This window comes from Mastigoproctus giganteus, chromosome 7, assembly GCF_048544385.1.
Source record: "Mastigoproctus giganteus isolate SK-2022 chromosome 7, ASM4854438v1, whole genome shotgun sequence".
Taxonomy (NCBI): domain Eukaryota; kingdom Metazoa; phylum Arthropoda; class Arachnida; order Uropygi; family Thelyphonidae; genus Mastigoproctus; species Mastigoproctus giganteus.
This window is the reverse complement of record NC_143581.1, coordinates 92,272,523-92,288,196: the sequence shown is the minus strand read 5'-3', so window position 1 is coordinate 92,288,196 and position 15,674 is coordinate 92,272,523. Positions and strand designations below refer to the sequence as shown.

General features: G+C 42.0%; 1 protein-coding gene across 2 annotated transcripts in view; it reads right to left on the bottom strand.

Annotated features, from left to right (window-relative positions):
* Window positions 1-517: 517 nt before the first annotated feature.
* The window catches only part of LOC150083074 (uncharacterized), a 190,509-nt gene continuing 175,352 nt past the window's right edge, over window positions 518-15,674 (bottom strand). For both annotated transcript variants that reach the window (XM_090377014.1, XM_090377015.1), the window contains one exon: window positions 518-2,050. In XM_090377014.1, the coding sequence (XP_090233140.1) occupies window positions 1,347-2,050 (704 nt within the window). In that variant the 3' untranslated portion in view covers window positions 518-1,346. The remainder of the gene's footprint in view (window positions 2,051-15,674) is intronic.

Sequence of the window (15,674 nt, the reverse complement as noted above, 5' to 3'; positions counted from 1 at the left end):
CTGAGTCTGTTAAACAACCAGTGGAGGTAAGCCTAACCAAGACAGTCACACATCGCTTTGCTTTCAACATGAAACGATTTATAAATAAATTCTTTACATTTAATATCGTTTGAGTTGTTATAAATATAAAACTTCCACTCAATTTTCGAATAAAACACCGAAAACACTTCGAATAGCAAATTTCCAACAACTTTCTGAAGTGCGCACGCGTGTTTAGATTTCATTTTTATAGTCCATTTACTGCGAATAATATTTAGGCAGTAATGGAGAATTAGAATCTGCCTTAAAAAATAAAACAACATTGTTAATGATTTTTAACAATGATTTCGCGTGAAAAGCATAAAGTTGCGCATTTAATCGTTTTTTGAATCTTAACTCTTAAAAATAGAACATTCAACACGCGTTATTCGAAACTGAAATATCTTTTGATTTGTTTCTGCAGCTTTATATTTCACAATTCGTTGTTCTAAGATGGCGCACTCAGTTTTAACTTTCAAACATTTGGAAAACATTTTATAACTGTCAGCAATAACGCGTGCTTCTGATACCACAATTAACATTTCTCTTCAATACGTCAAAGTAATTCTCAGTTATTTGGAAATAATAGAAATATGTCCGACTGAGTGACGCTAATTAAAACGTCATTCGCGTTAAAGCTACAAAATATAGCGGTGGGGTCATCAACGACGATTATCGCCTACGAAACTAGTTAGGGAAAACATATTAAATTACTCATTTCCATAAAACTGTTACCAACAAATGCTGAAACTACAAATTAACGCGTATATTTGAAACATAATGATTCGGCTGTTCCTATTTTGCCTTTTCACCATATTTACATATTACAGTTGAGATTTTCACCACAGCTAAGCAAAGTAAGGCCTATTTGACTTTAAATTCATTCCTAGTATCTCTGCTAAGTGGCACCATGGAATCAGCTTTGAACAGAGAAATACCGAGAAATGTCAAAGGATAGCTCGCTTTCTATAACAACAATATATTTCTATACTTCTATATAAAGAATTCTGAAAATCACGGCTCCTTTCTAAGACAACCAAATAGAGTTTCTTATTATAATTTGGGCGCCCACAAGGGCATCATCCACGGGTGGGCGAGTGGGTGTACCTATATATATATATATACACACACACTCACATAAGTACATACAAATACGTGCGCTGTACCTAACTCAAATACACTCGCGCGTACAGCGTACGTATTTGTACGTACGTATTATATATAATAATAAGCACACACACGCGCAAGCACCATCACACGTGTTCACCCACTCGTTCTCTCTAAAATGAGAGCAAAATTATCGCTGTCTGATCGTGTTGGTGACGTCATCAATACCTTTGATTTTCGTCCGTGATGAGGACTTGCATTTCGGGGATACTGTTAAGGCTCATTGGTGTTAGTATACTTGAAGGGTTGCTGTGTACACTATGAACGCTGTGTATACTGTGTACCGTCGTAGTAGTTTCCTGTGTTGGCGAGAGAGGGAGCCTGTGTAGCGGAAGTGCTGGAAAGTAGTATTCTTCCATAGCTGGCGTGGTGACGTTACTAGGGGCCACGTGGTAAATAGACTGTCCGGAGCTGCTCAGTGTTCGGGCTTTTCTCACGATAGGTTTCTTTGGGAAGCAGAACACTCGAGCCAAGCAGCAGACCGACCCCACCCCTATAAAAAGCAGCCCTATAGTCTGTGCAGCCGAGATTTTGATGGCTATTCCGATGAACACCAACGACAGGCCAGAAGTCATCAACACCGTGCCGGAGTACATGAGGAACTTCATCCTCTGCCGTCTCGTTTCCTCTTGACGCAGGCGCACCCTGTGCAGGGCGCTGACATAGCTCGACTGTCCACTGGCGGTACTGATGGTACTGACACTCTGGGTATTGGCACGCTTCACGCTCGCCAAAGTGCGGGCTTGGGATATCGACGATGAGCTACTGTGATGGCTGGGCGGACCACTTCGGGAGACTTTGCTTTTTTTCCGCTCTCGGCGGACGGCTACTGCTGGCATTGCAGAGATCATGATGACGAGGGTACCTGCGGAAGAGAAACGGGACATCGGAGTTAGTGGAACGGAATAGCAAACTCAGCAGCAAATCATTTTAATAATTAATGAATATTACTTAAAAGAAGTTTATGCTCGCTTTCATCGTCTGTTTCAGTCAGCAGACGAACAAAATTTATAGTTTGGTTCTTTCATTGTTGCTTTAGAAAATAAACAAGACCGAAAATTAAACCTTGAAGCCATTCTCTCTTCGATCCTACACGACTGTAAGACAGCTTATTAGAGATCCCCCTGGATCTCCTCTTGTGTAAGAGGACGGGGAAAAATCAAGACGGAGTTGGAGGATCGGTTAATACTATGAGGGGCCTGATATTTTGAACATCCTATTTTGAACATCATATATTTGAACATCTCTATCGAAAGTATCACGACGCCATCGCGTTTCGATGCACACACGTTTCACGGAACAAATTAATATGGTGTACAATCGCCTACGACTCTCATGTCAACATCGAACCTTCGCAGGGCGCTCTCGACCAGTTTATTATTGTATGGGCAGAAGGATTCATATATTTCTCCTTCAGTGTATTCATTAGTTCTTTGGAAGAAGGACATATTGGACTTCCTAATCTGACTTCAGTTTAATCCCAAAACTCTTCGACCGAATGCTGGTGTGAACGTTGGGACCACATGGCAGGTAGTTGGACTTCGTTTTCCCAAAACTAGGTTGTTACAATGGTCTGAGGGAAAAAAACAAGGTAGCCCAGTGGTACATTACTCGCTGTATGGGGATGGAGAATGGAAACCCCACTGTGAGGCTGGAATGTGGAAGGGCCATTTCCATAGACTTTCTAGAATGTGGGCACCACGGAATTCTCCAAAATGTCAGCGAACGACTGAACAATAATGGTTTCTTGCATTTCAGCAGCCCGAGCTCGAACCACGGAAAGAAGCACCACGCCATCTCGTCATCTCTAAACTTCGTGTGGGCACAATACATTACGGTAGATGACAATACCTAAGAATTATTCGCACCCACACTTGACCTTCTGATCTGAAGCCTGAGTTTTGTGACTCGTCGTGAAACTGAGGCTTCAGATCAGACGGTCAAGTAACTCTCGATCAGACGATGGTGGAACTCTATAGGATCTGCTTTTCACTGTTCCTATGGGTAGCACAACTGCAAGTGACACCAGCGTCCGTCGATATGGGGATTGGGAGTAGATCTGTAATGAATGCCTGCTGCTCCCTAAGGATAGGGAGCATCAGGCATTCATTGACATGTGGACATGTCAAAATTCCTTCGCGGAACAATTCCTCTTCAAGAATGCTGCTGTAAATTGATATCTTGTATCACAATTTAATAATGACAACCTATCTGAAACCTTTGTGAATCTTCTTGCCTTTTACAGCAATGTTATTTCCACACGATCTTCTATAAAACTGACGCGTGAATAGCAAGTATACGAACCCTCAATAAGTAACTGAATGGATTAACTTTATCAATAACACCTCGTGAAAATTGCGTTCAAGTGAGAAGTGCAACGCAGTGATTCAAGACGAATCCTCAATCCAACAGATTACTTCGTGCCATCATCGTCTGCATTCAGTACAACGTAGTAGACTTCCAGTCTCGCACTGAATTCTTAAATACATTGCCATTAACGCGGCAGTGGTCATTAATATCTCGTTAGAGTGCTTGTCATGGCCATCATCAGGTGGCCGGATCGTCGTAGAGGGTGGCGTCGAACATTCCTAAGGTTAAACTACAACGAAACCTTCTACAGGAATTCTGTCCGAACGCCAAGAAGCAAAATCAACGCATTATTGCGGATGATGCACTCTTTCCGTTGCCAACTCCTATCAAGGAAAACACAAAGAGAAATTTCCTCCAAAGTAATGTTTCCGTCATCGATTAGATCGCAATAACGAGCTGGAGAGTTACGTGAGGACAAAGAAATTCGATCGATTTTGCTCGCCTGTCGCATCTGGTGACGTCATCTCCCCGTTCGCTTACTTGACAGGTTGGTAATCAAAGTCTTAAACGTTCCGTGGCTTTTTCCCCGAGTAGAAAGGTCAATGATACCATCAATACACGCCAGACGCTGGCAGTTGGGCCAAAAGGAATGCAGGTAATGGGCCTCATCTCATTGGTCAGTTGGAATGCAGTAATGTGTTTTTAATGTTTCCCTGATTACGTGAGTCTTCTAAAAACGGGTCTGCACCATCTGGAAACATCGTTAAGTAGCTACTGAGTTGGGCCCTCGAGTAAACGTGGTCAGTTTGCGCCTTAACGGCACTGCAAAAAGCCAGCAACAGAACGTGATTCTGGCTAATTAATTGCACGCGAAAGATCGCTTTATTCAACGAAGTTCATGTGAAGTATTTCCGTTTCCGGTTTTCTCTACATTGTGCTCTCATCGGTCCGTGTTCATCAATAACCAATACTTGTTGAAATCTCTATTCTGGGTTTACACGTCCCTGTACTGACCCCCCCCCCCCCCAATCTCCTTTAAGGACCGCTTTAGCGCGAGAAATGGCGTCTTAAAGAGGCTCTTCCTGAGCCATGACCTTCTTTTACGGTGTCGCTTTGGACAAATGCCAAAGATGCTGCTGCTGGCTCGAGTACATATTTGCAAAGAGGTTTCTGGGTCACGTGACAAAAAGAAAGCGCGATATTAAATTCCGCGGCAGAGTAGGCAGGAAAGATAAAGAGAATTTCTGGTAACGTTTTGTGGACACAAGAACGTATTGATGGTGACAACGCAAGATTAGATTTTTCTGGAAGATTAATGTTGAGAAAGATAAAGAAGAGTAATAATCTTCGGTCCACTGTGTACTTTATTCCGTCGCAGAAAAATGACATTCTGATTAGCGGCCCCTTGAATGCTTTTCCGTTATCTTTGCGAGGATTTGCTTTGTCCACTGGAGTGAACATCAATTGATTTTAGCACTCGCAATTTGAAAGTTGCAAAGTTCCTTGAAAATTCTGGAATAAAAAGTATGAATAGTTTTGCGACTACAGCGACAGTCACAAGAAGCGACATCTCAACCCCTTCCTTAACGGGATGAATCATTCCCAGTATTGAACCACTTTCAGTTTTCAGCAAATGGGTTCGAGTTTTGCTCAAAATGAAAAATGCTTTCCTGCGCAAGTTTTATTTCCTCAGAAACACAATAAAGCGATCAGATAAGACCGCAAATAGCTCAGTCTACTTCCCGTGCTCCCTCCATTACAAGAATGAGGGTTGCTGAAAGAAAACGAGCTCAAGAAACACTTAAAGTTATGTATTCGGCACAATATAAGAAAGAGAAAATATTTACATTCCTCGAGGTTTTTGAATTTAGAGGAAGAAGAGAGAGAGAGAGAGAGAGAGAGAGAGAGAGAGAGAGAGAGAGAGAGAGAGAGAGAGAGAGAGAGAGAGATCCTAAGAACACAGTGGCCTACATAGATGCTGGAAGACTGCCAGTTTAGGCGAGAAATGAAAAAGGGAAACAAATCAGACAGCCTTGTACTCATTCTAAAGCGATACGCGTATTTCCTAAATGATATTTAGAAAAATGATAAATGATGTAACGCATTTTGCTCTGTTCCAATATTAAAACACGAAACTTTAACCCTATTATCTTTTACTCATTCTGGAATGGCAACATCCGGATCATATGCCCTATTAAATCCTTTACAAGTGAAATTTCCCCACAGACACCACCATCACATCGTTTTCTTCCTCAGTGGGCTGATGGATTTTACTGCCCATCGAAGAGAGGCGCTTTGATCCCATCCCCGTAAGAGGATCTAAAACGTGCTGCAGTCTCCCATACACGCTTACTAATAATACATTCATTAGCTGGCGTGGTCTCGTTAGAACGAGATATTTACCAGGCAAGACGCTGGATTCCTTGTGTATATAAGGAAGTCGTATAAAACGCGTTTCACGACCAATAAAGAAGGTGATAAAAGAGTTGGGGAGGGGGGTAAGAGTTAACTACCATCTAAGAAGACCTACAGTTAACTGCCACCATTTCCCTATGAACGCAAATCTCACGTGTTGGCTGCCCACGCATCTCCACTGTCAATTTCAAAGGCGGATTCCTCTTAACACCCACTGCTTTGCAATAACTCCGTTCGCCTACATTTAAAAGAAGTAGAAAGCAATATAGTTCTCATTACACTAATATGAAGTCACCCCAAAAGACTAAGACTTAAGCCAACCATCGTAAAAACCGTGGTGCTTTAAGATCATGTTTATTGTATATACCACTTGGAGTGCGTAATTATAGAATCTGATTCAGGTCTGGACAATGGACCGGCCAAGCGAGATATGATTTCCTTTTCTTCAAAAGGAAATCAAATGCACTGCTCGCTGTATGGAATGGAGCATTTTCATGCTGGAAACAAGGTGGGCGCATTTCCATAAAAATTGCAAACTGTAGCCACCATGGAATTGTTCCATCGATTTAGATGACAGTGCTCGACTCGGCATTGATGGTTTTGCCACTGCAACCAGCAATCCGAGTCTGAACACAAGAAGCAGCTCACGCCACACTTCATTGTGGGAGCAATGCACTGTGGCAGGTGACGTTCCACAAGCATTATCCGCATCCACACTTGTCCATCTCCTCTGAAGACTGTTTAATGCGACTTGCTGCTGCATAGGACCTATTTCTTCTGTTCCATGGTTCAAGGTGGATTGAGTACCGCTGAAAATGTCATCAAGCGATCGATGGTGTGATCCGGGTTTGCGAGCGACCAATTCGATGATTGTACTGGGATTGTCAGGTGTTTATGACGGTACCTAAGCCTTAACCCACCTTATATCAGTGCGTTGAGCAGCCCTGCATAGCCATTGAAGTTCATCACAGCAATACAAGATGGGTTATAAAGTAATCATCGTGTGTGTCTGTTTGATACTTGGAGTGTTTAGTGACATTATTTTGCCGTGTTGTATGTCTGGCTTCCTAGCAACGGACTAGTAACAATCACCATGAAGGCTGCCATCTAGTTCCCATCCTTTGCCACCAGATGGTGCGGCGGTCTATTAATAGAAATAAAATTCAGTTGTGGGCCATCATCTGCCAGCGTAGTCCATGATAGTTTAAGGAAAGTAACCAGGGGGTGATAAATGAAGAGAAAAAATGTATAAACAAAGAGAATAAGGCTACCCTCAGGAAATATAAACATTCTCTGTCACATTTACATTACTGATTCTTATATTATTATCATTCAGAACAGAAACGAGGTCATTAATATCTGTCGCTTAGATGCACGCGGCAATTTCTTTACGAAATTAATGTTTTCATTAAATCCACTGGCTCAAAACGTGCTCAGAACGAGGTTGAAGCTTTCCAATGCGGACTTCTTTTTAACTGGGTTTGACCCGAGTTTATCGCAAATATTACGGACATTTTGCGCATTATAAACACAGGTTTGCACAAAAATGCATTTACAGTTTCACTGCCAAATTTTAAAAAAAGGAAAACAGTCAACGATTGTGTGCAAAACACCACCGAGCAACCTGTAAGAATACCCATCGCGACTATTAATCCGCGCTTAGAAAAGCCCGCTTAAAAAGAGAGGTAGTCCCTCACACGAAACGTAATAACCAACTACGTGTCTCGTACGTGGAGCGTGTGTGACATGTTTTCTTCCACAGTCCACGAACGCCTGTCAGTTACAAATGCCTCGGTGAATGGTAGAGAGGATACGCGTCCCAATTTGCAACTGCTGCACGGGATCATGTCAGCTGACAGAGCCGCCAGGAAAGCTGCCATAGGAAAGCTGGTCGAGTAGAGATTTAAGATTTTCTTAGACGCATCCTTCTTAAGACGAACTTATCTTTCATTTGTCTGGGGAGATGAATAGACATGGCGAGGGGACTTAACGATCAGAAAATTTCAACTTGCAGGGAACACGTATGAGAGTCTTAGAGCGAATGTCTTTTCACGACTAGGTAACTGCCCCACTCTTCTTTTCAGGGCGGACTGTGACCTGGATACGCTGAGAAATTCTCGCGTGCACGATTTGAAGAACAACCCCCCCACCCCCGTTACATCTTACTAACAAGAAGGAGCATCCCATATATGGTGGTTTACTGTTAGATGGTTCACTTGACCACCAAAGGCGAGCGGATTAGGTGTAATGGCACGATCCCTTGATCATCAAGGAATCGGGCCGTTACTTACTTTTATGGATTTTCATCCCGGAAATGGGAACTCAGCCGTAGACGTAAGTTAAAAACACGATGTTTTGACTTCGCTTGTTCGACTTCTCAGTAGGAGATATGGCCACCCCTAATGTCGATGCAGGCTTTGCACCGCCTGTCCATACTTAGAACAATGTTGTTGATAAATTCCTGCGGTAACATCGTTCATTCCTCTGTCAGCGCCATCTTCAGCTGGAGAACATTTTCTGGTGGGTGTGAACGTGCCGCTAGGCGTCTCCCCAGAGCGTCCCATATGTGTTCGATGGGATTTAAATCGAAGGAAACGAGCAGGCCAATCCATACGAACAATGTCCTCACTTTCCAAAAAGCATATCACAGCTGCAGCGCGATGAGGTGTGGCGTTATCATCCATAAACACGAACTTGGGACCAATGGCACCTCTGAATAGATGCACATGAGGAAGGATTACCTCAGTACAGTGGCGAGCACCGGTTACAGTACCGCCTTCCAGTATCTGAAGTTGTGTACGTCCATCCAAAATAACGCCGCCCCAGACGAGAACACCTCGACCGCCATATCGATCCCTTTCAGTGATGTTAGCGGGGTGATATCGTGTGCCAACCTCACGCCAGATTAGTTGACGTCCAGAATAGCTGCTGAGACTGAATATACTCTCATCACTAAAGAGAACCTTAAGTAAAGATTTTGTGGTGGTTGTAACCTTTAGAAATAGTGTTGGTCCTTAAGTTTTGCACACCAGTATAGGTGGTTTGGAACACCAGTATACAAGGATATTCGAATGCTGATACAACGTAAAGAAAGACTGGAATTCCTGTGTTCTCTTCGCCAAGGAGAAAACATTGTTTCGTCACATGATTTTACCAATTCACTCCGAATTAACAAATTGTCAAGATATTTCAATTCTTTCAACTGATGTAAGAATAATTTTATCAATAAGGTTTAAATGCTTGTAAAAATCTTCTTCCCTTTCTATTAGCCCTCGCTAGTAGCGCAGTAGTTTTAATCATCGATCTCCCAGACAGGGTGGAAAGGCCTGAGGTGTCCTAAATGACACGAGGAATTTTTATGGGCTTTCTTCATGGTTTTCTCTCCCAGAAACTTTGGATTTTTTTCCCCATTATATAGCAAACCCAAGAATCCACTCAGTTACAGACCCAACGTACCGATGCCCCATAAAATATACTTAATCCCATCCCATAACAGAGAACTCTACAATTAACTTCTTTAATTCTGTAAAGATTCTTCCTCTAGCGACAGAAATTCCCAGTCTCGGAACTGAGATACTTTGCGACCGAAGCTGAAATAGCTTCCTTTTAAAATAAACATACATTTATTTTGTTTATCGACAATGCAGAGGTTGTAATTCCTAACTGTCCCTTCTTCCGCTTTCTTTGGAACGCTACTGTTCCAAAGAAGGAATGCCTACTTTTCCAGGAGGCATCTGTTAGCGATATTTTTTTTTGGGGGAACTACTCCACTCCGACCACTGAGTGAATTGCCATCGTTTAATACTATGGAAATTCGTGAGACCTGTACGATGCACAACCGTTAAAGCGATATTGACAAAGTCATGTGGAAACAAAGGACTGGTACTTTTTTTTTTTGTTAAAAACAAATTTTAGTTGCCTTTCACTTTGTAGTATTCTTATCCAACGAATCCTCTCCACTTTCATTTTCAAATTTAGGATTTTGCTGTAAACCAGCAAATATGACACAAGAGTTTGAGTTCGCCATTATTAATGATAATTTTCGTCCAGCAAACGGAAAACCGACCTTAGAACACACGCAATTTACAGACAGTATACATGGAGCAATATGGCCTTAGTTACTGATGCTTCTAAAATCCCACAACAACTTAGTTGCTTAACCCAGGATAAATCGTCTTAGAGCTGAAATAATCTTTCTCTCTCTCTCTTTTCTCCCATTGTTTATCTATATTTTCCTAGTTTTCTAAAAGAATGAGGTGTTAGTCTAATTGAGTGTATTCCATGGTTAGTTCGTTTGTTTAAGTGGATGAAAAACCACTGTTTCTGGATGGCAGGAAAATTCAACCGCCAGAGACCGATTAACTCGGCCATGGTGTGAAAAAAAGCTTATGAAAATTTTTACCCTCTTAATTGAATTCGAAGCCGGGCCTTTCCCATGCCGAAAGTCCACCATCATAATCGATGTGCCAATGCGAGGGTGCCTTTCCATTGTGAACAAGAGATGCGTACGACCATTAGATTCCTTAGAAAGCCCACAGTTGCGAACGTGCAATCAATGAATAACAAAACCGAAGGACGTTTCTGGCGTCGACTATAAACAATGTTTGGTCCACGGCTTTGAAAGGAGTAAACAGAAGGACAGGAAATAAATAAAGCTTGTGTCCTACTTACTCCATGGAAACCATAACAGCACTAAGAAACCATGCGTGAACTTTGGCATTATCTGTTTCTCCCAGTCGGTGAAGTTGAGTCATCATCAATTCCGCCCCTCCCAATATTCTTATTGTAGTTAATTTTTCATAGTCACCACATCAAGGAGCGCAGCATGACTAGTTTGATTTGGTTTGGTGTGTTTCGTGCCAGCAAACCGAAATACGAACTCAATAACGGTTATTCTTCCTCTTTCACTTATTTTCATTTATTGCTTTTGGGCCACTCCAGAATAGCGCAATAACGAAGTTTGCTTTATTAATACCTTCACTGAATGTTTTATAGTAAAAGAGAAAATCCAAAATCTTTTGTCTAAAGTCCAAAAAATCCAAATTTATAGCGGTATATCAAACTCTATCCAAATAATCAATTTGGATCCAAATTAATGATCAGATCACAGTACTTTAATCAATTTAACAGAATTGTTTTCAACACGTATCTTCTCTATAGTCAATCAGTATTAACAGGGAAGGCCACACACCTCCATTAATTACCAGTTAGGCCTCTCCCTCTCTTGACTAGCATAGTTACCACAACAACCGCTGCTGTTAAACATCAAGCAAAAAGAGAGGGAGGTTCATGAACTTTTATTAACTTTTTCGTAACCGAATTGGATTTCTACACATTTATTTGTTTCCCCTACTTCTGATCTCTTACAACAGTGTTTTGCAACCACAGCTTGGCCTACCGATACTACTTGAAGCAAACAAGTCGATTTAAGATCTAGTCACGACGTCAGGAGTGAGTTGTAAACAACCACTTGGAGTTGTAGGCGTTATTTTTAATGCTTCTCGTGGGAAGCAGCATCTGCTTTAAACCAGAAAATCCGATGTCTGGGACAATGAGATGGGTGGGTGGTGAATATCTTTCTTGATCCTGTTCTCCGGCCAACTTATGAAAGCTCTCATGGCCAACCGATCCACATCTTCCTAAAACGATGCTTCCAAACATGTAGGCGATGTTGAAGAGTTAATCGGATCTGTTTCCCTACTGGCAAAATAATAATCGGGAAGATTTTTTTCTGGGAGCTCCACTATTTCTCTCTTCGGTATCCTCATCGGGCTTTAGTTGTTCAATCAGTAACTGGGTTGAGATCTTCGCGGCAACAAACTTCCTGTAGGATGTTTCCATCGTTTGCTGTTGGTTACTTCCGCATTCCCTACTTCAGAAATAGATAGCTGATCTTTTTTTTACACCAAAATGGCCGACTCCTTCAACACTAATGAAGAAATTATCGATGAAACTGGAAACAAAATAGCATTGACAGAAAAAAACAAGTTGATCGCGCTTACATGAGTCCTACTTGACCTTTATGGCATTCCATAAATTTTCAGGATCATACTCATATGTTGTGAACACTTAAATATGAGCTCATTGTTGGGAAGGGAGAGAGGAAGGGAGGACATCATGAATATATATTATTAATTCTCTAGGCTGAAAAGCGTCATCAGTCTGAATACCGAGTGCCATAGTCAAGCTTCCACGAAAATTAAAAACAACGAGATGAAAACATACTCTCCTAACCAGAATTCACTACATAGGGGTTTCCCGCAGGGCTCTGTACTTGGACCTCTCCTCTGGAACTATGTGCTGGATGAATTTCTGGCCATGGATCTGGGGAATGTCCGAGCGCAGGCCTTTGCGGACGATCTCACCTTGCTCATAGCTCGAAACTCTAGGGCGCAGATTTAATCTGCTCCCAACAAGGCCCTGACTGTTCTGCAACACTGGACCAAGCTACATCGTCTACAAATATCACCGATCAAAACTCAACCCATCTTGCCAAAAGGGCACCTTGTCCCAACGAGACTGCCGCTAATCAAAATACAGGACGAAACCATTAAACTAACGACCGAGCTAAAATACATGGGCATCACCCTGGACAGAAGCCTCACATTCCTACCACACCTAAAAAATCTACAGAAGAAAATGAAAACATACGCAGCGATAATAAATAGAGTGGCAAGAAAAGACTGGGGGCTGAAGAGGCGCACCGTCGCCCTCTTGTACAAAGCTGTATTCATCCCTGTGGTGACTTATGCCTCTGGAATCTGGTACAACAAAGCCACGACTGTGGTAAATTCTAGAAATCTTCTCACCATCCAAAGACCGGCACTACTCACCATGACAAGAGCTTGCCACACAGTCTCCACCACAGCACTACAAGTGATGACAGGAAGCCTGCCCCTTGACCTGGAGGTGGTTCGAGCTGGGATGAATTTCCAGCTTGGTCGGAGCAAAAGCACCACATACAAAGAGTCCACCACAGATCCTGCAAGCAACGGTGCAAATGAAAAGAATGTTCCCAAACAACAAAGAGACAAATATAAAAAAAAAATCATCCCCAAGATAAATACAGTCTACTCAACGCTACCGGCCTAGTTTTCTTCAGGTCTTCATGTCACATTATCTGATGACAGGACATGGCGCCATCAGAAGTAAACTGGTCACCTTCCGAGTAGTGGACAACCCACTGTGTGCCTGCAGGTCCCCTGAGACCTGGGACCACATGGTGCGCGAATGCCAACACCACGAGGACCTCAGATTAGTATTAATCACCAAGATTCAATTCATCCCGAGAAATAATGAACACCACCTTCTGGAAAGTGCTGAGACTTATAGAGCCTTCTCATACTTTGCCCAGGCCGTATATGCCAAGCGACAAACTTTACCACAACCACCAAACCCCAACTAGGAAAGTGGCGAAATAAATGACAACAAAATGAATTACCAACATAGGAGAAAGTGCAAACAACAAAATGACACAACCACACTAAGGTAAGAAAGAATTGGAACCCTAAGATCTTATCACCCCACAAGTCAAGAAAACCTAAGCTCTCAATAAAATGACCACCGTCTGCGACAAACAGGAAAACTGCAAGTTTGTGACCTAGAGGAACAGCGACCACAAACAGCTTCCTCTCAACCCAACAGTTGACTCAACAACCACAACTGACCACAAGAATTAGTGACAACCGGCACTGCATATCTGAATCAAAAACTAAAATAATATTTAAGAAAATTCTAGAATATTCGAGAATATTCCAAAAAAAGGTGTAAAAGATCCATTTCGTAGATCATCGCAGAAGATTCTTGAATGTGGTAGAAAGTCATAAACGATTCTAGAGCATCCTAGAAAGTGGGAGTATTGTTTCAGTATTGTAGAAGATTCTAGAGTGCTTTGCAATAATATAAACTGAGGAGTAAGAACTGTAACTTATAAAATCGAACACCCTTCATTCAGAAAGGGTCTTTTGTGTACGTTTTGTATGTCTCGTGATAAAAAAAGCAAGAAATAACGAAGTGAATGTTGAAAAAAGACTTACTATTATAACTCTAGATAAAGAAAGTTATTCAACGAGAAATATTGGCAAAAAAACGAGGTATTTCACTTAAAGGAGTACAAACTACTTCGACCATTCAAGGAGATTGGCCGGCACTTTAAAGGACAAACCACTAATGGGAAGACCGCGCCTAACAACCGAAGCACAAGATAAGACCATACACTGATTTCTAAGTACAATCGACGAGCTATTGCACTTGAAATCCGTGCTGAGTTTAATAAGAACAGAGAAACTCCAGTGTCTACATCCACTTTAAAACTTTGTTTTAAGCAAGTAGGATTTCATGGTGGTGGTGAGCAGTCCGGAAACCCTTTTTTAAAACCGGAAATCTAAAAAGAAAAATCACTTAAAACTTGGATCCAAATTTGAGAATTTTAGATCCAAGCATAGAGTTTAGACGAGACCATCAACTGAAGAAAAAGTGGTACCACATTTGTTTAGTGCCTACAATCAAGCACGGTAATGGTTCCATCATAATCCAGGATAGCTTCTGTTTTTCCTGGAGTGAGTGGCATCATTAGAATTGAAGGAATTTTAAGAAAAGAAGATGCATAAATACATGCTTGAACATAATGCAATATCCTCTGGACTTCGACTTCGTGGAAGAAATTTTATATCACAAAATAAACCCGAAGCACAGCTTTAAGCGATGCAGGGACTTCCTAGCAAATAAACACAGGAGGAGGAGGAGGAGGTATTGAAAATTATGGTGCTGCCACTCCAATCGCCTGACTTAAACTCAATAGAGCTTTTACGGGATCATCAAGACTGTAAAGTCCGTGAAGTCTGCCCATCTTCAAAACATTTGTGGGAACCTTGCAGATCTTTTGGAATAATGTTAGCGAAGACAATAATACTGAAAGATAATAAAAATGGTCAGTGCGCAAAGCTTCGGGTTCAGAGAATGAAAGTACAAGGAAACCTTCAAATACATTTCGGACCTTTCATCAAAATTACCAACACGCAGGCTGGCTGTGTTCTGGCTATCTGTGAGCGAATGCAACCGTTCACAGAGAGCATAATTAGTGGATGACAATTAGCAGCAATTATTAGACTGTAGGCAGCGTGCGAAATTGTCATGTGCAAAACTAGCACCCTGGAGGCCGCTGGGCAATGCATGAAGCGTACTGGTCAGGTAATGAGAATTATTTCTTCTCTGTTTTTACGGTATAATTGACGTATTAGGCCATTGAGCACTATATATGTGTACACGCGTGCGTGTTCAAAGATCGTCATGGCTGTGCCGGTTGAAAAATCTGGAGTAACTCAAGGGGGGTTGGAGGAAGTCCTACTCGCTCTCTCTCCGACTGAACAGTTCTTTAAGAATTCCTCTGGTCTCAAATGGGATTCGAACACAGACCTCTCTCAAACGAGTGGCAAAACCACTACTATACTGTCCCTATTCAGTCGAAAATATAATCGCTGAGGATGACATTCAGCGCTTAAACAAAATTAGGCGCACCACAACAAAGAGTTGTGTTTCTGTTGTCGAATAAAGGAGGACGGTGGGCGCTCTCGTGGAGATGAGGGCAACGTTTACACAGTGGTGTGTCAGATGACATCCCTGTCCACCATTGTGCAATGTATCGCGTTGAGATCGATACTCCGGTACGTAATTAGTTAAAACTGGATACGTTAATTGTAAGCCGCGTTCAAGAAGTGCTTCGTACGAATATCATATTAATTTCACGCCGTGGGAAACTGGCCGCG